General features: G+C 40.3%; 5 gene segments (V, D, J or C); 2 read left to right on the top strand and 3 right to left on the bottom strand.

Annotated features, from left to right (window-relative positions):
• Nucleotides 1-2,718: 2,718 nt before the first annotated feature.
• Nucleotides 2,719-5,105, top strand: LOC131364580 (Ig kappa-b4 chain C region-like). The segment is given in 3 exon segments: nucleotides 2,719-2,966; nucleotides 3,873-3,925; nucleotides 4,651-5,105. Coding segments are annotated over 3 exon segments (621 nt in total).
• Nucleotides 5,106-6,114: 1,009 nt separating this feature from the next.
• Nucleotides 6,115-13,921, bottom strand: LOC131364665 (immunoglobulin kappa variable 6D-21-like). The segment is given in 3 exon segments: nucleotides 6,115-7,363; nucleotides 7,474-7,605; nucleotides 13,815-13,921. Coding segments are annotated over 2 exon segments (417 nt in total).
• Nucleotides 13,922-19,217: 5,296 nt separating this feature from the next.
• On the bottom strand, nucleotides 19,218-20,098 carry LOC131364579 (probable non-functional immunoglobulin kappa variable 6D-41). The segment is given in 3 exon segments: nucleotides 19,218-19,264; nucleotides 19,607-19,939; nucleotides 20,050-20,098. Coding segments are annotated over 3 exon segments (429 nt in total).
• LOC131364578 (Ig kappa-b4 chain C region-like) lies at nucleotides 20,097-21,778 on the top strand. The segment is given in 2 exon segments: nucleotides 20,097-20,109; nucleotides 21,323-21,778. Coding segments are annotated over 2 exon segments (333 nt in total).
• Nucleotides 21,779-23,678: 1,900 nt separating this feature from the next.
• On the bottom strand, nucleotides 23,679-24,211 carry LOC131364577 (probable non-functional immunoglobulin kappa variable 6D-41). The segment is given in 2 exon segments: nucleotides 23,679-24,052; nucleotides 24,163-24,211. Coding segments are annotated over 2 exon segments (423 nt in total).
• Nucleotides 24,212-26,754: the final 2,543 nt, after the last annotated feature.

Genomic DNA, 26,754 nt, shown 5'->3' with positions numbered 1-26,754 from the left:
CAGTGCTAAAATAACTAAGTTATATTAGATCTGACATTACCAACACATTTTCAAGGAGTTAAAATGTGAGCTATATATTTTCTTTATTTTTAAAGAAGTGCCTGGTAAAGGTAGCTAGCAGCAGGGACGATTTTAGGATTTTCATTTAAGGGGGGCTCAGCCCCCAATGGTAAACTTATTGCAGCATTCCACTGTATTGCACAGATGTGTATAACATTTGAGTACTGAACAAGCCAAATACAAGTCTTCCTGATCACACACACACACACACACACACACTTGTCCTCTGATCCTCGCTCTGATCGAGAACGCGCTGAAAGACGGGAAGAGCCGAAGTCTCCCGGCGTTTTCATATGAAATTTAAAGGGGACTGAGGCGATCAATTACTCGTGTACAGTTTATGGGGATTCACAGAATTTTAGGGGGGCTGAGTAGAAAATGTTAGGGGGGCTTTAAAATGGCCTAGAGTCACCCATGGCTAGCAGATTAGGTAATTTGTTCTGAACGTTTTGAATACAGGTCTTGAGTACACTATGGGCTCGATGAACGCGCAGGCGCATTTTAGTGGATTTTTTCCACATAGCAGCTACAGTAAATCTACTGACCACTCTGTCACTTTTTATTATACAGAAACGAGTGATATATCATTCAAAACTAAAGGGTCTGTTTTTATTTCTGTACACTCACAATAATGACAAAAATTTTACATTTTAAATATATTATTAAATAAAGAAAGGCTAGGTTCCATACCTGCAGATGCTTCCTCAGGTTCAACATTGAAGCCTCTGATGTCGAAAGCATTTTAACAGCCGGCAAACAAATTTCCCACTGAACTGTTATATTTGCCCCTTATCGGATTTCAGGATGAAATTATTTTTAAATTTCCAGGACTGAAATGTATTTTTATCACTCGCCATGGTGATAACTCTCAGACAGTGTATTAGCCTAAAGCTTTCAGCGGCAATGTGGATTAATGTAATTGGCAGACGCGCCACAAATTCAAACCAGAGAACCAATCAAAATCATCAGAATAGCACCGCTTTAACAAACTCTATCAACAAATTAATATCATTCAACAAATGCTAGTTTTTTAAAGAAAATATTCAGATGTAACTCTATTTGTAATCTTTAACATTTTCATAAGTAACTGTAATTTAATTACATATTTTTCTAAGTAACTGTAACGAGTTACTGTTACATTTATATTGTAATTAAGTTACGTAACGCCGTTACATGTAACTAGTTACTCCCCAACACTGTGTACAATGTATGTACAGAGATAATGTACAGTGTTTATACAGATATATAAGTATAGTATGTATAAATATAATATATATAAATGTACATAAATAGATAGATAAACTAGGTGTAATCTATGAAGTGGACAATATGTACATTAATTATATTACACAGTGAAAAAATACTATATTATAACAGAATGTACAACAGTGAAAAATATTATATTAACAGAATGTACAGGGTGGAGCAGAACTGTAAAGTGGTAAGTGTAGGAAGACATGAGTGTCCTAGCGGTGTAGTGTAGAGTTCAGTAGATTTATGGTTGACTGAAAAAAACTGGCCCTAAACCTGCTGGTTCTGGTGCAGATGGACCTGTTTCTCCTCCTGGATGGAAGGAGGTTGAACAGTTTGTGACTCGGGTGGGAGGAGCCCTAGATGATTTTGTGTGCTCTGCGCAGACATCAATGAAGAGACTCAATGGCAGGTAGTTGGGTACTGATGATGCGTTGGGTGGTTTTCACAAGCCTTTGCAGTGATTTCTTTTCACACACCGTGGTGCTGCCATACCACACTGTGATGGAGCTTGTCAAGAGGCTCTCAATGATGCAGCGCTAAAAGTTGGTCAGGATCTTGGGGGATAGGTGAACTTTCTTTAGTCTTCTTTGGAAGTAAAGACGCTGTTGCGCTTTCTGAAACAGAGTTGAGGTGTTCAGATGCCAGGACAGATCCTCAGAGATGTGGACACCCAGGAACTTAAGGCTGGAGATACGCTCTACTTCAGACCCGTTGATGTAAATAGGGGAGTGTCTGCTGCTGTTAGATTTCCGGAAGTCCACAATGAGCTCTTTGGTCTTTGAGGTGTTGAGGGTGAGGTTGTTCATGGAACACCATGCTGACAGTCTTTAGATCTCCTGCCTGTAGGCCGATTCATCGTTGTTGCTGATTCGGCCAACAACTGTGGTATCATCTGCATACTTGATGAAGACGTTGGAGTTATGTTGCGGAACACAGTCAAGGGTGAACAGGGATTAGAGCAGTAGGCTCAGCACACAGCCTTGTGGGATGCCGGTGTTCGGGATTAGGGTTGAGGATAAGTGATTACCCAACCTTACAGACTGAAGTCGATTTGTTAAAAAAGTCCATAATCCAGCTGCAAATGGATGTGCAGATACACAGGTCACTGAGCTTAGTGATCAGTTTACTAGGGATGACTGTATTAAATGTGGAGCTGAAGTCACTGAACAACATCCGAATGTATGTATTGTTATTGTCCAGGTGGGTGAGAGCTAGATGAAGAGCAGTGGAAATAGCATCCTCTGTAGACCTATTTGGGCGATAGGCAAACTGGTCTGGGTCCAGTGTAGGTGGGAGAAATGCTATGAGGTGACTTAGAACCAGCTTCTCAAAGCACTTCATAACAATGGGGGTGAGTGCAACAGGGCGGAAATCTTCACAGAAGAATGGTTGGGCACTGGTATGATGGTTGTAGTCTTCAGACATATTGGACCAGTGGCCTGGGCCAGTGACAGGTTGAAAATGTCAGTGAAGACTTGCACCAGTTGGTCAGCACAACTCCTGAGCACACGTCTGGGTGTGCCATCAGGGCCAGCTGACTTACGTGGATCTACTCTGCTCAGTGCTGAGTGTACCTCTGTTGTGGAGAGTGATATTGGAAGATCAGCCATGGAGGAGTCATCATTCCTGGTGTGTATGACGCCCTGGTCAAAGTGAGCAAAGAAGCGGTTGAGCTCGACTGGAAGGACGGCATTACTGGTTGGTAGAGACTGTATTGTTGGTTTGTGGTCAGTGATGGTTTGGATGCCTTTCCACATGCGTCTGGGGTTGGTGTTGCAGTGGAAGTGCTCCTCGATACCCAGTTTATGTGCCTGCCTGGCTTTCCTAATGCCCCTTCACAGGTTGGCTCTGCCTCTGCTGTAGTTCCTCTGCATTGCTGGATTTAAAAGCAGCATCTCTTGCTTTCAGAAAGAGGCGGATCTCAGAGTTCATTCATGGCTTCTGGTTAGGAAAGTGTTTCACATGTTTGACTACAGAGTTGTGTGAATTTTACTTCTGGAGTCAGATGGTGATTTTCTGGAAAATACTGCTAAATTGGTCTAGGAAACATGAATAAATGAATTGGAGAGAGAAGTTCAAACTTGACACATGTGTTTCATTTCTTAGAAAGGAGTTAGGACTAACTAATGAAGAAATCATTAATCATACAGTGTTTTTTTGTAAATATAACCACAATTAGTTCACTTTGTTTTTTGTGTGTGTGTGTGTGTGTGTGTGTATGTGTGTGTGTGTGTGTGTGTGTGTGTGTGTGTGTGTGTGTGTGTCTGTGTGTGTGTGTGTGTGTGTGTGTGTGTGTGTGTGTGTGTGTGTGTGTGTGTGTGTCTGTGTGTGTGTGTGTGTGTGTGTGTGTGTGTGTGTGTGTGTGGGTGTGTGTGTGTGTGTGGGTGTGTGTGGGTGTGTGTGTGTGTGTGTGTGTGTGTGTGTGTGTGTGTGTGTGTGTGTGTGGGTGTGTGTGTGTGTGTGTGTGTTTGCGTGTGTGTGTGTGTGTGTGTGTGTGTGTGTGTGTGTGTGTGTATTCACTGTAGTGTGACAGAGGTTTCTGTACGATGGCTTCATAGGAATGTATCACTGTGGTACACTTTTGGTGGAGGAACCAAACTGTCTGTGGGCCGTAAGTAACCTGTTTACTAATTACTGAAATGGAGTGTGTTCAGATTCTTCATAAAAACTGTAACGATTATAATACTTAGGTTTTTTGTCTTTAAATTCTCTTTAATGAAATGTTATGTCAGGATAAAGTCATTCTGTTTCTTAAATTTCTCTCAAATGAAATGTGGCATTTGGATGAAATCATTTTGTTTCTCAAATTTCTGCACAATTTCTTACTTATGTTAGAGGTTTCACAAAAGGTATCTGACTATTGTCCCAATAATTCACTTTAATTTACATTAAATTTATGATCGAAACATATATTATTGTTTGTGCAAATTACTGTAACATTTTCTCTTGAATTATTTTAAATACCTTTAATATCTCAGAAACTCTATGACTGTATGAACAGATGACCAGAAGCCGAGAATGAATTTATTTAAATGATAAATATGTTGTAATTTATTAAATGATGTTTATTCATATTATAAAGTTATTTCTGAATTTCTGATTATTCATTATACAATACAATTAAATTTGAACTTTTAATGTTCACAATAATATAAATCTTTATAGCTGTAAGATGAAAAAGTATTAGAATTGAATGTGAAACGTTTGTGATGCTCCACTGATCTCAGTTCTGCTCTGTAAGATATAAAGGGAAGTGAAACACACACAGTGAGCTGAAACAAAGCCTGAGTGACTGACAGCTGTCCATTCCTGTCTCACCTCTGTGTGTGTGTGTAGGTGTCACCCAGCCCAGTGTGACGGTGCTGCCCCCCTCCAGTGTGGAGCTGCAGCAGGAGAAGGTCACACTCATGTGTGTGGCCTACAAGGGCTTCCCCTCGGACTGGAAGTTGAGCTGGAAGGTTGATGGCAGCAGCTGGAGCTCGGGGGAAATCAGCAGCACCTCCGTTCTGAACGCTGACGGCTTCTACAGCTGGAGCAGCACACTGAGCCTCCACCCGGAGCAGTGGAGGAACAAGGTGGTGACCTGTGAGGCCTCCAAAGACAACCAACCTACTGTGGTGAGCACAGTGAACACAGAGCAGTGCTCAGAGCTGTGAGATCACACACACTTTACTCAGCTCACCTTCTACTGCTTCACTGTGTGGTACATGTGGCCTTTACTGCTCAAATCATCCTCTCTCATCATTTCATTTGTGTTATTAACATGTGAGCTCACACACTCCTCAGTTTAACTCAGCTCTTCTTCTTAATTATCACCTAAATTTGTGTTAAGTGTGTGGATCACTGCAATGTCCTGCTTTGAATTATTAATAAAAGCTTTTGAATCAGTAAACACGCTTGCTTTATATTGTTGATTAAACACATCATACACAAATCACCAATGCGTCTGTCTCAGTATCTGCTGTAGAACCTGATCATTCATGAGAAAAACAACTGATTATAATAATAATAATAATAATAATAATAATAATAATAGTTCTCCAATGCCATTTTTTTCTATACTTTCACACAGAGCTTTGGGTTCATAATTTTTATATGTGCTGTATTTTGAAGTAAGAAATAATTGAGAGAAATCCTCAGTGAAAATGTGTTTGAGTGAAGATTGAAGATGTAAAGAATTTTCTTTTCAAAATAAATTATACAAATGCTTATGATACTTTCCAAGCCCCATCAAATAGTAAAATACTGACAGAATGGTTATGGAAATTAAACCTTTTAAACCATGATTATATCTCTGTAGATTACTCATACTGTACTAAATTATATAATTTCTATCAATATTAAGAGTAATTTTTATTTGGTTAGTGGAATTCCCACAACATCAGAATGGTTAGTTGGGTCCTCTGTTGCTGTGAATAAATCTCAATGATTCAGTTGGTCACAGTGTCAGTGAGCAACACCACCCCAAACTCCACACCATGAGGCTGTAGTCATGAGGTGATCAGACTGCAGAGAACAGCAGCACTACAGAGAGCTGAAGGACCAGAGCAGAGTAAAGTCCTTCACCACTGACACAAGCCAACAGACTGAAGGACACTGTGCCTGACCCACACCTAAAAGACATGAACCAGGCCCTGAAACATCAACACCAAGAAAGTCCATCAATCAGGAATGGGACTGTTGGAGCTCCACTGCAAGCAGCATGTAGTGAACTGATTGATGTGAACTGATGGAGTAAACATGATAGTAATGTAATGTAAACAGATGAAAGGTGGCATCTCAAACCTCAGAACTCATTAAACATCTTTAAGAGTAAAACACTTCTCTTACTGAAATAAGACATAAGATATTTTGGTGTCTATTTCTGCATATCTGCTTCTAGAAAAATGCATAAAAATCATAATTGTTTACTTTATGGAACCAATAACACCACCACCAACACTAATTAGAAAAATAACACAGAATTCAATGAAGACATTCAGCTAAGACTGATGTCCTTCTAGCTCCGACTACACATAATCTGAGAACTTCATAATCTTTATAAACAAATTAACATAATTTATGTCAGATTTGTTTATAAATCAAACTTATCTAGATTGTGATTAGAAATAATTTTATTTTTCATATTTTCTGATACTCTGGAGTTAATGTCAAACACCACAGTGAGTCAGTGTGTCCAAACATCAGTTCAAAACGAGTAAAACATCAGGAATAAAATATCAGTAAAATATCAGGAATAAAGGAAACCTGACCACTCGATTGGAAATGTTGTGTGTTTTCATAAGGTGCAATGGGATTTTACTGCAAGTCCCATAGCTGCAAGAAAAGATGCACACAAACAAAAGTGTATGAAAACCAGTCTTTGAGAGCAGAATAGTTTAGATGGAGTAGGTCTGGGGGGATGAGATAGAACAGAAATGTATTTGATAATCAGATACTTGATATTTGTAAAGCTGTGAAGTTTTCAATTGTGACAGTAAGCACCATGATTGTAGTAAAATAGGAATGTAGTACATGTGAGGGACTGTGTGCAGTGTGCTGTGATGATTATTGAGAAATCTCTAATGTGAGTTGTGAGTTAGTGTGGTGTGGTTCCTCTCCTCCACAGAGTGTCATTGTGTCGTATCACATCCTCCAACTCAGCACCTGCAGTCTCTCCCAGCTGCAGCAGTTCAGTCTCTCTACAATCTGACTGAGGGAGGTTTTTGTACGACTCTATAACACTGTGTGAACACACCACCACTGTGGTAACTCTGACAGTAGTAATCTCCTGCATCTTCAGTCTGGACTCCACTGATGGTCAGAGTGAAATCTGATCCTGATCCACTGCCACTGAAACGAGCTGGAATACCTGACTCTCGCTGATTTGCAAACTTAATCAGGAGTTTAGGAGCTTCTCCAGGTTTCTGCTGATACCAGTGTAAGCAGTGACCATATGAGCTGTGATGATACACTGCCTGACTGGTTCTACAGTTGATGGTGACTGTTTCTCCTGGAAGAGCAGATTTCACTGCAGGAGTCTGAGTTACTGTGACTTGACCTCTGCATTCTGAAAAATACACAATAACACAGCATGAAACTGAAATATTCTAATAGAAACAATAAGTGTATTAGTATGAACAGATCATTGTAGAGATAAAATATGAAGCAGTGTCTGACCTTGAGTCCAGAGGATCAGTGTCCAGATGAAGACGGGGATGAAAGTCATGGTAGCTGTGGGTGAAGTTGCTGTAGCAGCAGCTCTCAGTCATGAAGTGTTAAAGTCACAGTGCTATAAACACTCCCAGAGCACTGAAGCATGGAAAATGCAAAAAAAAAAAAAAAGAAAAAATATGTTCACTACAGACGTTACAAACAGAACTGAAACTAGTAGACGGGAAAAAAAAAGTTTGCAGAATTTGTATTTAAGGCACTTTTCTTGTTAAATGAATCATTTAAAATAAATATACAGTACCATATGCTTTCTACTTCATCAAGGTAACTTCATATCAACAGTTTTCACAAAATCTATCAAAAGATGGTGGTTGAGGTGTCTGATGGCATTTGGAAAAAAAACTGGCTCAAATGCTTTGTTACCTTTTTTCAGACAGCAGGGGTGTGTGTGAGGGGTTTGTGGGGTCCAGGCAGTGATAAGCCTGCTCAGGATGCTCTGAATAGCCCCCCTATAGAATGTGATCAGGACTGGGGGTGGGATAGGGGTTTTTTCAGGCTTTGCAGAATGTAGAGAGATTGATGGGCTTCATTGGTGATGAAGCTGATATTGATCAGGTGAGATTCTCTGCCAGGTGAACACCAAAGAATTTGGTGCTATTGATCTCCACTGAGGATCTGTTCAGCACAGAATGGCCACTCTGTTCTCTCCTGAAGTTAACAACCATCTTTTTTTGTCTTGTCCATGTTCAGAGACAGGTTGGTGACATTAGGCTGTTAGCTGTTTCACCTCCTCTCTGCATGCTGACTCATTGTTCTTGCTGATGAAACTTACCACAGTTGTGCCATGGGTAAACTTGTTGATGTTATTTGAGCTGTGCGTTGCCACACACTTGTGAGTAAGCAGAGTGAACAGCAGTGGACTGAGCACACAGACCTTAGTGACCTCAGTGCTCATTGTGGTGATGTTGGACATGCTGCTCTTTATCTGTGCTGACTGAGGTCTTCCAGTCAGAAAGTGAAAGAAAGAGGGAGGTGTTCAAGCCCTGCAGGCTCAGCTTTTCAGTCAGATGCTTATGGAATGACTATGTTGAATGCTGAACTGAAGTCTATGAACAGCAATCGTACATATGTGTCCAGATGGGTAAGTACCAAATGGAGGGTGGTAACAATCACATCATATGTGGTGTGCTTGTCATGATATGCAGACTGCAAGGGGTCCAGTGAGGACTGCAGTGGGTCTTGTGATGAGCCTCTCAAAGCACTTCATGACAATAGGTGAGAGTGTGACAGGATGATAGTCATTGAGGCATGACACTGAAGATGTCTTCGGCACAGGGAAGATGGTAGTGGTCTTGAGACTTGTTGGTATGACAGCACTGCTCATTGGAATGTTGGAAATGTCAGTGAAGACTAGCTGTTCTGCACATCCTCTGTGCACTCTGCCAGGTATGTTATCTGGTCCAGCAGCATTCTCTGGGTTAACTCTGTGTGGAAAGACCAAGTAACTGTATGAAAAACGTCTTTATGAGCAGGATATTATAGATGGAGTAGGTATGTAGGGGTTCAGATAGAACAGAAATAAATTGGATTAACATGATTTTTGTAATGCCATGATGTTATTAATTGTGACAGTAAGCACCATAAGTGCAGAAAATGACCAAAGAATTGAATGATGTGACTTCCGGTCAGCAACCGCAATGAGTAGATGTGGAAAATAGACACTCCGATTAACACTTAATTTCTTCACTCCTTTATCCGCTCTTGTGTGTTAAGTTTACTTTTTAGGGTATTATATTCTTATACTCTACCCTATGGTCACCTATTTTTGACATACAATGGCTACTACGAGTGTTAAAACCGGGAAAGAGGATGACTCTGTGACTGTTTTAACGGTCGAGGCTATCTCCGAGCTGCTGGATAAGCACCGTGTAGCATTAGCGGCTGAATTTAAATCTTCATTTAGTATATTTGAAAAGAAACTGGACCAGATTCAAGCCAAAGTAGAGGACCATGGTCAAAGCTTACCTTCATTAGAACTTGCTACGGCTGACCTGAGCCAGCATGTAAGCGAGTTGGAAAATATCTGCTCCGGTCTTCGGGAAAGCAGCTCCAAGTTAATGACCAAAGTCATAGACCTAGAAGGCCGAAGCAGGAAACATAAATGGTGTATTCTAGGCCTTCCAGAATCTACTGATGGTGGACTCCTTACTGAATTCTTTTCAAAATTTTTGTGTGAAATGCTCCCATCCCCACCAGAGATTGTCAGAGCCCACCGTATACCTGCATCCAAACCCGCTTCTGGACAGAGACCTTGCCCGGTCATTCTCCGTGTACACCGGTACCAGATTAAAGAACTTTTGATTTGGGAGGCACGGTGGAGAGGGAAACTGGAAAATCGCAGCCAGCAGATCCGGGTCATAGAAGATTACGCTCCCGAAGTTTTAAGCCAGCGAGCCGAGTACAGGGACGGGTTTGTATAAACGTGGGGTATGAAGGAAAGGGGTGTGGGGGGTTGTGGGATCTCCAAAGCCAGTACTTTGTCAGAACTGTTTAGACAGTTTATCTAATCATATGTTTGTGTTTTACACATTTGTTTTAAAGATGACACTTGGCATTTCAATATAATCTATGTTTACCAACCTGCACTCTCTTTCAATGATAATGAATAGTTCTTTAAACTTTGTGAGCTGGTATGTTAAGGGCCTAAACCATCCGGTCAAAAGAAGGATGGTGCTCTCACACCTTAAACAACTTAACACTACAATTGCCTTTTTACAAGAAACTGACATTCACAGTTCTGATAACTCTCGCCACATGTCACACTGGGGAGGGCAGCACTACCACTCGACCTTTCAGGCCAAAGCTAGGGGGGTTTCAATTCTTATTAACCCAAACATCTCTTTTGAGCACCATAATGTTATTCCGGACATGTCTGGTTGCTATATCATTGTCTCAGGGAAATTATTTAATACTAACATAGTGCTGGCTAATTTATATGCTGCTATTTATGCTACTAAGTAAATCTGCTATGCTACTTCAGTCTTATCTTTGCAGTTATGGTATCTCTGACATATTTTCTAGAATCGATTATTTGCTTATAGACAATCAACTGATCCCAATGGCTCTTGTGCTTATCAGAGCATCGTGATATCTGATCATGCTCCAGTTGTTATGTCTATGACACTCCCTGATCTCCCTCAATTTAAGAAACATTGGCGTTTTAATTCATCCTTATTGGTAGATGAAAGATTAAATTTATGGAAGACCGGATAGTTTTTTTCTTAAACACAAATGATATATCTGAAGCTTCAAGTTTAACTGTTTGGGATGCTCTGAAAGCCTACCTTAGAGGACAAATAAATTCATACACTGCAAATATGAAAAGGAAGGCATATAAAGAGCGAAAAGAATTGGTCGACCAAATCCAAGAAACAGAACGACAATATGCTCTATTTAAAAACCCTAATGTCTATAAAAAAAAAAACATGTAGAATTGCAAACTAAATTCAAACTCATCTCAACACATTTAATTGAACCCCAGTTATTAAAGAGTAGGAGCCAATTTTACATTCATGGTGACAAATCTGGGAAACGATTAGATAATCAGTTAAGAGAATTTAGAGCACAGCAACACAACAAAAATTCAAATGGAGAATGGTGGCATAACTACTGATCACTCTAATATTAATCTAATATTATTACAAATTTTTACTCTCGATTATATACCTCTGAATTCCCAGAGGACCATAGTTCAGTTGAGAATTTTCTGACTCAATTAAATATCCCAATACTGTCCCCTGATTTTAGATAAAGATTAGAAGAGCCCATATCACAAGAGGAAATAATCTCAGCTATCTCATCAATGCAAACTCCGGGTCCTGATGGGTTCCCTGCAGAATTTTCTTAATCATTCTCCTCATTCCATGCACCACAACTAGCTTTGGTTTTATCAGAGTGGTTTAAGCGAGGTAAATTGCCAGCATCATTTAATGAGGCTCAAATCACCCCTATAGCAAAGAGCCAACAGAGTGCTCTTCATATAGACCAATCTCTCTTTTTAATGTGGATGTTAAAATCCTTGCTAAAGTCCAAGCTTGAAGATTAGAGAATGTTCAACCCTCAATAATATCTGAGGACCAGACCCTGCTTTATCAAAAACCGTCATTGTTACTTTAATATTTGGCGCCTTATGGATATTTTGTACACCCCGTCAGATGGGATTCCCGAGTGTGTCCTCTCTTTGGATGCTGAAAAAGCCTTTGACTGTGTGGAATGGGAGTATTTATTTAAGGTCTTAGAAAAATTCAGTTTTGAACAAGTTTTATCACTTGGGTCAGATTATTATATTCAAGCCCTGTCGCTTCAGTCCTGATGAATTCACAGCAATTTCAACCATTCAGCCTTCAGCGGGGAACTCGTCAAGGATGTCCTCTGAGTCCATTGCTTTTTAACCTTGCTATTGAGCAATTAGCAATTGCATTTCGTAGTTGTAGGGATATATCTGAGATTTGGAGGCAGGGAGAAGAACATAAGGTCTCCCTTTATGCAGATGATCTTTTACTTTTCATATCAGATCCTGCCACCTCTCTGCCACCTTTGCTGTCACTGCTCACTAAATTTGGTCTTTTTTCGGAATATAAACTGAATTTGCACAAAAGCGAACTGTTTCTGTTAAATAGTGAAGCACTGACAACAGAAATGCACAACCTCCCTTTTAAGATAGTGAAATACCAGTTTACCTATCTTGGTATCACAGTGACAAGAAAACATAAGTACCTTTTTAAAGAAAATTTTGCTGGGTTGCTAAATCAAACAAAAAGGAACTTGGGACAATGGTCACCACTGTCCATGTCCCTGGTGGGCCGAATTTATGTAATTAAAATGAATATTCTCCTTAAATTCTTACATCTTTTTCAGTCTGTTCCTGTTTTTATTCCCAAATCTTACTTCAATGCATTGGATTCAATTATATCAACTTACCTTTGGAAAGGTAAGCATCCTTGATTGAAATAAGTCCCTACTTCACAGATTTAAAAGTGATGGTGGCATGGCTGTAACCAATTTTCGTTTATACTACTGGGCAGCAATCATTCGTTCTCTCACCTTTTGAGCATATTTCCATAACCAACCTAATCGGCCTGCCTGGGTGGAAATGGAGATAAACTCTGTCAAAAACCTCTCTGTGTCTGTACTTCGTGGATCTGCACGCCCCCTCCCCTCAATTAAATCAATCAATAATTCAGTTATTAGGCAAACTCTGAGAGTGTGGGCTCAGGTCAGAAAGTACAGTCGTACTTTGGGCTTTTCTCTCTCCAGCCCTATTGTATCTAACCATCTCTTCCAACCTTCTTTACAACATTCGGTATTTCAAGAATGGCACAGTAAAGGCATTAAGCTTTGAAAAGATCTTTTTATTGATCATAAGTTTGCATTGTTTGAACAGCGGTCCCAAAGGTTTAATCTTTCCAAATCTCACTTTTTCAGATATTTGCAAATAAGACACTTCATTAGCTCTTTGATACTATACTTCTCTGAGGCTCCGGATGCAAATATTATAGATAATCTATTATAGATAGACTGTTTAAAGGCCTAATATCCACTATTTATGGCATATTAATGGGTTTGAGTTAAACCATTTTGAATAAAATTAAAACTGCTTGGGAAAGAGAACTAAATCTGACACTGTCGTCAACTCAAGCTCCTTATGTGCTCGTCACTCCTTATTACAGTTTAACGTTGTACATAGGGCTCATTTCTCCAAAGTTAAGCTCTCTCGCTTCTACCCACATGTCGATCCTTGCTGTGATAAATGTAAAAGTGGAGAGGCGTCTCTCATTCATATGTACTGGACATGCCCTAATTTGGAAAAATTCTGGAGGGATGTCCTTCAAATCCTGTCTTGCGTACTGAGTTGCAATCTTGAACCAGACCCCCTGGTTGCTCTTTTTGGCTTTATTGGAGAGGATGATAGGCGTCTAACCCCAGCTAAACGTTCATTATTGTCTTTTGCATCCCTCCTGGCCAGGCGTTCTCTTTTATTTAAGTGGAAGGCTGCCACCTCTCTGTCACAGGCATGCCGGACCCGACCCCGCACCAGCGCACTCACGCTCCCGAATACTGATTGAGTTCACCTGCACCTCATTAGTTTCTTTCCTCCACTCTCCTATTTAAGAGCACTCTCTCCACTACTTCCCCGTCTGGTCTGGTTTAGACACCGACTCCTTATAGCGCTGACATTCGTGAGCTTTAGCACCATAGCTACCGCTACTTCCCGTTTTGCCCCGACTACTACCTTCTCCTCCTTTTTTTTTTTTTTTTTCTCCTCCACGATTACTCACTCAACTCACCTCCGTGCACAGCATCATCTACCTCCAGCTCCGCCTCACAGTCTCCTCCGTAAAGCTGAGTATTCTCCACTGTCCCTCTTTCCACCCGTTTTCTGTTTCCAATAAACTTAATACTCCATTGCCTGTTCTCCTCTGGTGTTTTAGTGACAGAAGACCAGACCGTAGAACAGTATGGACCCAACAGCCGCTGACATCATCCACCAGCTGGTCAGTGCGCTGCAGGGAGTGCTTAGCCCACTACCACTACGGTTCCCACCGCATCTCAGCCCGCGGCTGCTGCTGACTCTACCGCGGCTGCGCGTCCACCGCCGAACCCGGAAGTGGCATACCTCGCCGGCACGATGGCCACGCCCTCTTCCTACTCTGGTTCGGCAGAGGATTGCAGTGGTTTCCTGCTTCAGTGTCAACTAGCCATGGAGATGCAACCCCACCGCTTTCACACCGACGGGGCAAAGATTGCATTCATCTCGCTTCTGACTGGGAAAGCACTCCACTGGGCTGAGTCCCTCTGGCAGCAGAATGGCCCAGTTCTTCAGTCTGTTGACGTTTTCGTCGCTCACTTCAGAGAGGTCTTCGGCAAACCCTTATGGGATATGAGTGTGGGAGAGCAACTCTACCACCTGAAACAAGGTACACGCTCCATTAATGACTATACTCTGCATTTCCGCACTCTAGCTGCTGCCAGTGGGTGGGAAGAAAGTGCCCTGCTAACCACCTTCTGAGACAACGCCAGCTGACCCAGGGTCTCTGCCTCTACTGCGGCCAACCGGGACATGCATTGCCTGCATGTCCCACACACCCGGTACGCCCAGCTGTGAGTACGATCACTTATTCCTCTACTCATTTAAAACCACTCACCACGCCTGTAGAACTGATTTGTGGCTCCTCTCCCATTACAGTTCACACGCTCCTAGACTCTGGATCAGCTGGCAATTTCATCTCCACTGACCTTTGCCACCAGTTGGGCCTCAAGAAGAGCCCTAACCCCGTCCACTACCGCATCCACTCCATCACCGGTAGACCCCTGGGGTGGGGGACAGTGCACTCCTTCGTGGGGCCGCTCCACATGAGGATCGGCTTTCTTCACTCAGAAGTTATTTCCTGGTTCTAGAGAGGTCCACTTCGGGGAGAATCCTTGGACGGTCTTGGCTTATGGGGCACTCCCCTACCATTTCCTGGGCCACTGGAGAGGTTCTGAAGTGGGGAGAACACTCCTTCAATCATTGTTTTCCTAACCTCCCGCTTCAGGTTCCCAAAACTCCCTCCTTATCCCTACAATCCACATCCATCTAGAGCCCGCACCAAAAACGGCTTCCTTCCATTCCTCCGCAATACTTGGACTACCAAGACGTGTTTTGTGTTTTCTTCCTGATGCCCCCGTGCCACTAGGCAAAATATACTCCCTGTCCCTGCCGGAACACCAGGCCATGGAGGACTACATTCGAGAGGCTCTAAGGCAAGGATATATCCGTCCTTCTAAGTCCCCAGCTGCCTCAAGCTTTTTCTTCGTGGCCAAGAAGGACAGAGGACTCCGTCCCTGTATTGATTAACATGCTCTCAACCAGGTCACCGTTAAATATCGGTATCCCCTTCTACTTGTTCCTGCCGCCCTCAAACAACTGAGAGGAGCCTGGATCTTCTCCAAGCTCGACCTACGCAGCGCCTATAATTTGATCGGGATCCGTGAGGGGGACGAGTGGAAGACAGCTTTCGTAACCCCTACAGGCCACTACGAATACCTAGTGATGCCATACGGTCTGGTTAATGCACCATCAGTCTTCCAGGGCTACATGAATGAACTGTTCCGAGAGTACCTACATCGCTTCGTCATCGTCTACATCGACATTCTGGTGTACTCTCGTAACGAGACCAAACATGTTGTTCATGTCAGAACCGTCCTCCAAAGACTCCGGGAACACCAGCTATTCCATTAATATTTACACTTGCAGCATTTGGCAGATGCCCTTATCCAGATTGAGATACAGAGGTAGAAGTGCTTTGTAATCTCCATCAAACACACCCTGAGGGTCGAATAAAATATCAAGACTCCCTGTTAGAGAAGTTAGCATTAGTTCTTACAGCAGCACAACAACAGTAAAAGATGAGATTTGTCATTTAATGCTGTGTTTAATGCTTTGTGTTGGCAGTTGGTCAGTGAAGACAATGATTCAACTTTTCAGTCAGCTAGAGAAAGTTCATTTGTCCACCTTAGGGCCATGTTCAGAGCTTAATGCAATATGAGGAGAGAACATGAGGTGGTGTGATTCGGTGAACTCCTGAGTTACAAGTTTAAACAGCAGAGTGACTAAGAACTTACTCATGTAAAAATCTTCAATCAAATAGTTGTTCTTTAACTCTCACAAGTTATTGAACTGTGTTCATTGTAGTGTGAAAGAGGTTTTTGTACAATGGCTTCATAGGAATGTATCGCTGTGGTACACTTTTGGTGGAGGAACCAAACTCATTATGAAATGAGCATTTAAACAAAAGGTACATAGCGTCATTTCATTGATTTTCAAACAAAGTAATTGATAGATTTACTGCAAAATAATACTGAAATTTAGATATAGAAATGGGTCTTCTATAAAATAGAGCAAAGTGAAATGTGGTGTGAATAGGAGAGCTGATTCTATAAATGCTTTTGTCATTTTTTTAAGGTTCATGTGAAATGTTGGATTTGATTTTTGCTTTGCGTTACTCTCACAATGGAAATTTGTTTAACAGTTTATTTTTGTTAATGTTTTAATGTTGATTTCCCATTTAAATTATAACCCATAAATAAGGTTATCTAAAAAATTGAACAGAGATGACTTTACCATGGTGTGATGGTTAAAGCACGGTGTGTTTTAATAGATGGAGATTTTGTTGAGCTGCAGTTTGGTTGGATAATGTTATCAGAATTGTCCTGTTGTATGATGTCCAGATAAACTACTGCATCTGCTCTACAGCTGTTAAACTGAAGGACCAAATATCACCATGTTCAGTATGAGAGTTCACATTAACATTAATCTAATTGTGTTTGTGTGTTCTGCAGCTGGTCCAATGGTGAAGCCCTCCTTCCTCTCTGCAGTGCTCTGAGGGAACGGCCTCACTGCTCTGCCTGCTCTCGGCCTATTCGCTACAGGGGGCGCTGCTGAGCTGGACTGTGGATGGTGCTGAGGTAAATGAAGCACAGAAGAACGGCATCTACAGCCGCATCAGCACCCTGACGCTCAGCAAAGAACGCTAGGAAGAGGCTGAGGTGTTCGGCTGTACCGTCTCCCACCACGACACCACTCAGGTCGCCTCGTTCCGAAAGAGCCGCTGTGAAGTCCACTAGAATTCAAGTGTACCCTTTAAACCATGCTTAGCAGTCTGAGGTGATGTCAGTGGTGTAGCTCTGCTGAAATAAAGCTTCAATGTGGAAAGCAGGTCTCCTTTTTCATTAGTGAAGTGTCTTTGGCAGTGATTTGGAACAGCACCTTTAACAGCAGGTCGAGTGCAGCGCTGTGTGTTGTGCTTGAGTGAGTTTAGCTGAAGAACCATGAACATCTGCTGAAAGTGGTGATCTATTCTGGGTCTCAGAGCTCTTCATGCAAATCTGTATGTATTACATGTCAGTCTGCCTCTTTATATACAACCATGGGAGGAGGAACACTTTCAATTCTTATTTAACAAATTTCAATAAAATACATCAAAGAATAAACTGATGTATGAAAAAACATGTCAGATGATCTCTTTTAATGGAAAATAGCAACTTTGATAACAATGAAACATCTAGTGCGCTTTTTTTTTTTTTTTTTTTAAATTTGAGTAATACTTGTAGTCGTAATCTATAATAAGGGTCAAGACACTGACACAGAGAACGTAGACAGATCCATCCTTAAATTAGAACCCAGAAACTAGAACAGAAATGAACTATTGCGATGAAATAAAGAAAGGAAAAAATGAATGAAATATACAGAAAGAGCTCAAATGATTCTTTAATCTTTATTCAGTCTTGTTCATGTAGTGATGAGTCTATCAGCATCATCATGGCCCAGATACAACAGACTGCTCTGAGTTAATCATGACTTGACTAGTAAGCAGATACTTACAGGAATGTTGTCTGATTTTAGGACAATTTTGAAGGTCCTGATGATGTAAAATTCATGGAATATGGGATATATTTTAATCACTTTTAGATAAAAGCAATAAATCAGTCATTCAAGGATAAAAATAACTATTTAACTTTAGTTGAAGTGTGCGTAATGTGCTACATCTAACATAGATACAGGTACAACTTCTGTAATGACAGGAACAGATATAGAATGGTCAGGGGTCATGGATAAAGCTGGGTCATTAATGGAGGAATCAGATTATATTAGAGCCACACCTCCATGCTATATGTCTCCTGATTCAATATTGCACCAGGCATGAAGGAGACCTGAGGCACAAGACAGCACAGGAAGTAGTAATGCACTCTCTGTCTTGAGAATATTTACATTTACAGCATTTATCAGATGGCTTTATCCAGAGTCACTTACAAAAGTAGAACTGCTTTGTAATCTCCAAAAACACATCCTCACTGACTAATAAAATATTATGAAGCTAAATCCCTGTTAGAGGAGACAGCTTAAGTTAGTACAGCAGCACAGCAACAGTAGAAGATGAGGTTTTCTAATAAATTCTCATTTTAGTGCTTGGTGTTTGAAGGGAATTGGTCTTTCTTTGAAGACAGATAGTGAATCAGCTTTTCAGTCAGCCAGAGGAAGTTCATTCCTCCACCTGGGGGCCAAGTCAGAGAAGAGTCTTAATATGAAGAGAGAAGGTCAGATGGTGTAACTCAGAGAGCACAGCATCCTGACATGGAGAAGCTTCTTCAGTGATATACAGCAGCTCAGTCTTACTGAGATTTAGTTTCAGCTGATGAACTGCCATGATGAGATTTCTGCCAGACATCATGAGATCTGTGCAGAACCAGAGGATGAGGAAAGCCATGGAGGAAGAAGAGAAAGAGTGGAGCATTCAGGAAGTCTGGGAGGGGTTAAACTAGATAGTGGTAGGTCAGGCAGGAATGGATGATGGGTGGATGAAGACCAAGTCCACAACATGTCAACCATTGTGTGTTAGAGGGAAGCTGTTGATGGTCATGTTAAAGGAGTTCAAGAGAATGACGGCAGGCAGGAGGACAGGAGGCTTGTCTGAAGGGAGGTTTCAGTCTAAAAGTAGAGGAAGTGATGAGGTCTCAGTAGGATGACCGCTGGATCAGATTAATTTTTGACAGAAACGAATTGAAAGAATGAAATTGTTTAAGATGAGACAGTACAAGAGGTGTGTAATAGTGTGAGACACACAGTGTCCCTGAATCCTCTGCAGCAAACCAGGTCTCAGTCTGCACTAGGAAATAAAGAGAATGAACAGCAGGTTCAGGGTCAAGAGGAGTTACACCAGTGACTGAGTCAGAGTCCAGATCAGGACCAGAGTGTAACCTGAAACAGGCACAAGACAGAGACTGAGGCTGAGACCAGATTAAGAACAGGGATTGATTCTGGGTCAGAATTAGAGAATGTACTGAGGGTAGGATTAGTGTTAGAGTTGTGATAAATAGAAAATTGCAGAACTATTTATGTTAAACTGTTGGTTGTGATGGACTGTGTTCAGTTTGGTGTGATAATTATTGAGAGATCTCTAATGTGAGATGTGAGTTAGTGTGGTAGAGTGTCATTGTGTCGTATCACATCCTCCAACTCAGCACCTGCAGTCACTCCCAGCTGCAGCAGTTCAGTCTCTCTACAATCTGACTGAGGGAGGTTTTTGTACGACTCTATAACACTGTCTGAACCAGTAGCCAGAGATGGCATGTCCACTCTGACAGTAATAATCTCCTGCATCTTCAGTCTGGACTCCACTGATGGTCAGAGTGAAATCAGATCTAGATCCACTGCCACTGAAACGAGCTGGAATACCTGACTGTCGCTGATTTGCGAACTTAATCAGGAGTTTAAGAGCTTCTCCAGGTTTCTGCTGATACCAGCTGAAGTAGTGACCATATGAGCTGTGATGATACACTGCCTGACTGGTTCTACAGTTGATGGTGACTGTTTCTCCTGGAAGAGCAGATTTCACTGCAGGAGTCTGAGTTACTGTGGCTTGACCTCTGCATTCTGAAAAATACACAATAACGCAGCATGAAACTGAAATATTCTAATAGAAACAATAAGTGTATTAGTATGAACAGATCATTGTAGAGATAAAATATGAAGCAGTGTCTGACCTTGAGTCCAGAGGATCAGTGTCCAGATGAAGACGGGGATGAAAGTCATGGTAGCTGTGGGTGAAGTTGCTGTAGCAGCAGCTCTCAGTCATGAAGTGTTAAAGTCACAGCGCTATAAACACTCCCAGAGCACTGAAGCATGTGCTGCCAATGCAAAGTGTCGTCTAAGTATGGAAACACCTTTACCACATTCCAACAATCTTACTGTCATTCTCACACTACTACAGAGTTATTGTGTGAATTTTGTTTCTGGAGTCTGATGGAGCTTTTCTGGAAAATACGTTTAGGTCAAAATTGCATAAATAAATTAATTGGAGAGAAAAGTTGAAACTTGAATATCCGTTTCATTTCATGGAGATTTTCAGGAGTTAGGACTAACTACTGATTTATTTTACTATTGCGGAAATCATTAATCTTACAATTGTGTTCTGCAAATATAACCACAATTAGTTAACTCTGTTTGTGTGTGTGTGTGTGTGTGTGTGTGTGTGTGTGTGTGTGTGTGTGTGTGTGTGTGTGTATTCACTGTAGTGTGACAGGTTTTTGTATGACGGCTTCATAGGAATGTATCACTGTGGCACACTTTTGGTGGAGGAACCAAACTGTCTGTAGGCCGTAAGTAACCTGTTTATTAATTACTGAAATGGAGTGTGTTCAGATTCTTCATAAAAAGTAAAAAGATTATAGTCCATAGGGGTTTTTTTGTCTTTAAATTCCCTTTAATGAAATGTGAAGTCAGGATAAAGTCATTTTGTTTCTGAAATTTAACTTATATTAGATGTTTCTCAAAATGTATCTCACTACAGTTCTAATAGTTCATTTTAATTTATAGTAAATTTACAACCAAAACATATATTATTGTTTGTGCAAATTAGTCACAGTGTTTCACTCAATTATTCTAACTACATTTAATATCTCAGAGACTCTGACTTTATGAACAGATGACCTGAAGGCTAGAATGAATTTATTTAAATTATAAATTTGTTTTACTTTAAATGCTGTTTAATTACATTATAAAATATGTTTAATATTTCTTATTATTGAAGGTACAGTACAATTAAATTTGAACTTTTAATGTTCACAATAATATAAATCATTATAGCTGTAAGATGTAAAAGTATTTGAATTGAATGTGAAACGTTTGTGATGCTCCACTGATCTCAGTTCTGCTCTGTAAGATATAAAGGGAAGTGAAACACACACAGTGAGCTGAAACAAAGCCTGAGTGACTGACAGCTGTCCATTCCTGTCTCACCTCTGTGTGTGTGTGTAGGTGTCACCCAGCCCAGTGTGACGGTGCTGCCCCCCTCCAGTGTGGAGCTGCAGCAGGAGAAGGTCACACTCATGTGTGTGGCCTACAAGGGCTTCCCCTCGGACTGGAAGTTGAGCTGGAAGGTTGATGGCAGCAGCTGGAGCTCGGGGGAAAGCAGCAGCACCTCCGTTCTGAACGCTGACGGCCTCTACAGCTGGAGCAGCACACTGAGCCTCCACCGGGAGCAGTGGAGGAACAAGGTGGTGACCTGTGAGGCCTCCAAAGACAACCAACCTACTGTGGTGAGCACAGTGAACACAGAGCAGTGCTCAGAGCTGTGAGATCACACACACTTTACTCAGCTCACCTTCTACTGCTTCACTGTGTGGTACATGTGGCCTTTACTGCTCAAATCATCCTCTCTCATCATTTCATTTGTGTTATTAACATGTGAGCTCACACACTCCTCAGTTTAACTCAGCTCTTCTTCTTAATTATCACCTAAATATGTGTTAAGTGTGTGGATCACTGCAATGTCCTGCTTTGAATTATTAATAAAAGCTTTTGAATCAGTAAACACGCTTGCTTTATATTGTTGATTAAACACATCATACACAAATCACCAATGCATCTGTCTCAGTATCTGCTGTAGAACCTGATCATTCATGAGAAAAACAAATAATAATAATAATAATAATAATAACAATAATAATAATAATAATAATAATAATAATAATAATAATAATAATAATAATAATAATAATAATAATTCTCCAATGCCATTTTTTTCTATACTTTCACACAGAGCTTTGGGTTTATAATTTTTATATGTGCTGTATTTTGAAGTAAGAAATAATTGAGAGAAATACTCAGTGAAAATGTGTTTGAGTGAAGATTGAAGATGTAAAGAATTTTCTTTTCTAATAAATTATGCAAAAGCTTATGATACTTTCCAAGCCCCATGAAATAATCAAATACTAACACAGTGGTTATGGAAATTAAACCTTTTTAACCATGATTATATCTCTGTAGATTACTCATACTGTACTAAAATAACAAATTTATGACAATATTAAGAGTAATTTTTATTTGGTTAGTGGAATTCCCACAACATCAGAATGGTTAGTTGGGTCCTCTGTTGCTGTGAATAAATCTCAATGATTCAGTTGGTCACAGTGTCAGTGAGCAACACCACCCCAAACTCCACACCATGAGGCTGTAGTCATGAGGTGATCAGACTGCAGAGAACAGCAGCACTACAGAGAGCTGAAGGACCAGAGCAGAGTAAAGTCCTTCACCACTGACACAAGCCAACAGACTGAAGGACACTGTGCTTGACCCACACCTAAAAGACATGCACCAGACCCTGAAACATCAACACCAGGAAGGTCCATCAATCAGGAATGGGACTGTTGGAGCTCCACTGCAACCAGCATGTAGTGAACTGATTGATGTGAACTGATGGAGTAAACATGATAGAAAAGTAATGTAAATAGATGAGAGGTGGCGTCTCAAACCTCGTCCTCTGAACTCGTCAAACATCTTTAAGAGTAAAACACCCCTCTTACTGAAATAGACATTTTGGTATATGTCTAGAAAATTGCTTACAAATGATTATTTTTAACTTTAAGTAATCAAGAACACCACCAACAACAATAATGAGAAAAATAACACAGAATTCTATGAAGACATGCAGCTGAGACTGATGTCCTTCTAGCCCAGACTAGACATAAGCTGAGGACTATATACACAAATTAACATCATTTATTTGTTCATTAATTTAACTTATCCAGGATTCTTACAGTTACCCTAACCCTAACCCCAGATTATGATAAGAATTAATTTTACCTTTCATATTTTCTGATACTCTGGAGTTAAACACCACAGTGAGTCAGTGTGTCCAAACATCAGTACAAAACTAACACTTATTAGTAAGACAATATCAGGAAAAATGGAAACATGGCCATTAAGTTGGAATGTGTTTTCATGAGGTATAATTGGATTTTGCTACAAGACCCATTCATGAAAAGATGTACACAAAAACCTGTATGAAAACCAGTCTTTGTGAGCAGGACAGTTGGAGTGAATGTGTGGGGAATCATATGAAAGAGAAATGGATTTTATAATAAGATACTTGATATTTGTAAACCTGTGATGTTTTCAATTGTGACAGTAACCACCATGATTGTAGAAAACTACAAAAGTAGTGGATGTGATGGACTGTGTGTAGTGTGGTGTGATGACTATTGAGAGATCTCTAATGTGAGTTGTGAGTTAGTGTGGTGTGGTTCCTCTCCTCCACAGAGTGTCATTGTGTCGTATCACATCCTCCAACTCAGCACCTGCAGTCTCTCCCAGCTGCAGCAGTTCAGTCTCTCTACAATCTGACTGAGGGAGGTTTTTGTACGACTCTATAACACTGTGTGATCCAGTAGCCAGAGATTTCATGCCTACTCTGACAGTAGTAATCTCCTGCATCTTCAGTCTGGACTCCACTGATGGTCAGAGTGAAATCAGATCCAGATCCACTGCCACTGAAACGAGCTGGAATACCTGACTCTCGCTGATTTGCAAACTTAATCAGGAGTCTAGGAGCTTCTCCAGGTTTCTGCTGATACCAGTGTAAGCAGTGACCATATGAGCTGTGATGATACACTGCCTGACTGGTTCTACAGTTGATGGTGACTGTTTCTCCTGGAAGAGCAGATTTCACTGCAGGAGTCTGAGTTACTGTGGCTTGACCTCTGCATTCTGAAAAATACACAATAACGCAGCATGAAACTGAAATATTCTAATAGAAACAATAAGTGTATTAGTATGAACAGATCATTGTAGAGATAAAATATGAAGCAGTGTCTGACCTTGAGTCCAGAGGATCAGTGTCCAGATGAAGACGGGGATGAAAGTCATGGTAGCTGTGGGTGAAGTTGCTGTAGCAGCAGCTCTCAGTCATGAAGTGTTAAAGTCACAGCGCTATAAACACTCCCAGAGCACTGAAGCATGTGCTGCCAATGCAAAGTGTCCTCTAAGTATGGAAACACCTTTACCACATTCCCCCAATCTTACTGTCATTCTCACACTGCTAGATAGATAGATAGATAGATAGATAGATAGATAGATAGATAGATAGATAGATAGATAGATAGATAGATAGATAGGTAGATAGATCCAACTTTACTGTCATTGCAAAGTACAGGTACATAGCAACGAAATGCTGTTTAGCATCTACCAGAAGTGCAAATAGTAGAAATTGTGCAGATAAATATGTAAATATGTACATCTATAAATAAATCTGTCAGAGTGTGCATAGAGAGGTATGTGCAAGTAGTATTTACAGCAGATAAAGTGACAGGTGTAATTATAATTGTGCACAAATGTGTGCATTATGTACAATCAGTGTTGGGTAGGTTACTTTGGAAATGTAATAGGTTACAGATTACAAGTTACTCTGTTTAAAATGTAATAAGCAGTGTAACTTTTCAATTACTTTATAAAAGTAAAGTAACTGATTACATTTGATTACTTTTTATTACTTTTAAGTTTCTAACGGATATTGTCAACGAAATCATTTCCAAACATTTATACCAGGCAGGGTTAATCTTACAGTAGTACTCAACTCTGTTTACTGTTAGAATTTTAAATCTTTCATCACTTGAATTAAGATTATGTTCATTTAATTTCAAGCACAGCCACCAAAAAAACAGACTTCATAACAAAAATTCTCTAATATTGTTTTAGGAATCAAACCTTTGCATAGCTACGACAGGACCCACTGGCAAGTAACAATGCCTTGAAAAAAAAAAACATAATCTGAAAAGAGTCATCATAATGTATGCTACAGTGCTAAAATAACTAAGTTATATTAGATCTGACATTACCAACACATTTTCAAGGAGTTAAAATGTGAGCTATATATTTTCTTTATTTTTAAAGAAGTGCCTGGTAAAGGTAGCTAGCAGCAGGGACGATTTTAGGATTTTCATTTAAGGGGGGCTCAGCCCCCAATGGTAAACTTATTGCAGCATTCCACTGTATTGCACAGATGTGTATAACATTTGAGTACTGAACAAGCCAAATACAAGTCTTCCTGATCACACACACACACACACACACTTGTCCTCTGATCCTCGCTCTGATCGAGAACGCGCTGAAAGACGGGAAGAGCCGAAGTCTCCCGGCGTTTTCATATGAAATTTAAAGGGGACTGAGGCGATCAATTATTCGTGTACAGTTTATGGGGAATCACAGAATTTTAGGGGGGCTGAGTAGAAAATGTTAGGGGGGCTTTAAAATGGCCTAGAGTCACCCATGGCTAGCAGATTAGGTAATTTGTTCTGAACGTTTTGAATACAGGTCTTGAGTACACTATGGGCTCGATGAACGCGCAGGCGCATTTTAGTGGATTTTTTCCACATAGCAGCTACAGTAAATCTACTGACCACTCTGTCACTTTTTATTATACAGAAACGAGTGATATATCATTCAAAACTAAAGGGTCTGTTTTTATTTCTGTACACTCACAATAATGACAAAAATTTTACATTTTAAATATATTATTAAATAAAGAAAGGCTAGGTTCCATACCTGCAGATGCTTCCTCAGGTTCAACATTGAAGCCTCTGATGTCGAAAGCATTTTAACAGCCGGCAAACAAATTTCCCACTGAACTGTTATATTTGCCCCTTATCGGATTTCAGGATGAAATTATTTTTAAATTTCCAGGACTGAAATGTATTTTTATCACTCGCCATGGTGATAACTCTCAGACAGTGTATTAGCCTAAAGCTTTCAGCGGCAATGTGGATTAATGTAATTGGCAGACGCGCCACAAATTCAAACCAGAGAACCAATCAAAATCATCAGAATAGCACCGCTTTAACAAACTCTATCAACAAATTAATATCATTCAACAAATGCTAGTTTTTTAAAGAAAATATTCAGATGTAACTCTATTTGTAATCTTTAACATTTTCATAAGTAACTAATTTAATCACATATTTTTCTAAGTAACTGTAACGAGTTACTGTTACATTTATATTGTAATTAAGTTACGTAACGCCGTTACATGTAACTAGTTACTCCCCAACACTGTGTACAATGTATGTACAGAGATAATGTACAGTGTTTATACAGATATATAAGTATAGTATGTATAAATATAATATATATAAATGTACATAAATAGATAGATAAACTAGGTGTAATCTATGAAGTGGACAATATGTACATTAATTATATTACACAGTGAAAAAATACTATATTATAACAGAATGTACAACAGTGAAAAATATTATATTAACAGAATGTACAGGGTGGAGCAGAACTGTAAAGTGGTAAGTGTAGGAAGACATGAGTGTCCTAGCGGTGTAGTGTAGAGTTCAGTAGATTTATGGTTGACTGAAAAAAACTGGCCCTAAACCTGCTGGTTCTGGTGCAGATGGACCTGTTTCTCC

Source organism: Hemibagrus wyckioides, linkage group LG14 (genome assembly GCF_019097595.1).
Source record: "Hemibagrus wyckioides isolate EC202008001 linkage group LG14, SWU_Hwy_1.0, whole genome shotgun sequence".
Classification (NCBI taxonomy): domain Eukaryota; kingdom Metazoa; phylum Chordata; class Actinopteri; order Siluriformes; family Bagridae; genus Hemibagrus; species Hemibagrus wyckioides.
The sequence above is the reverse complement of the archived record's forward strand: the minus strand, read 5'-3'. Positions and strand labels throughout refer to the sequence as shown.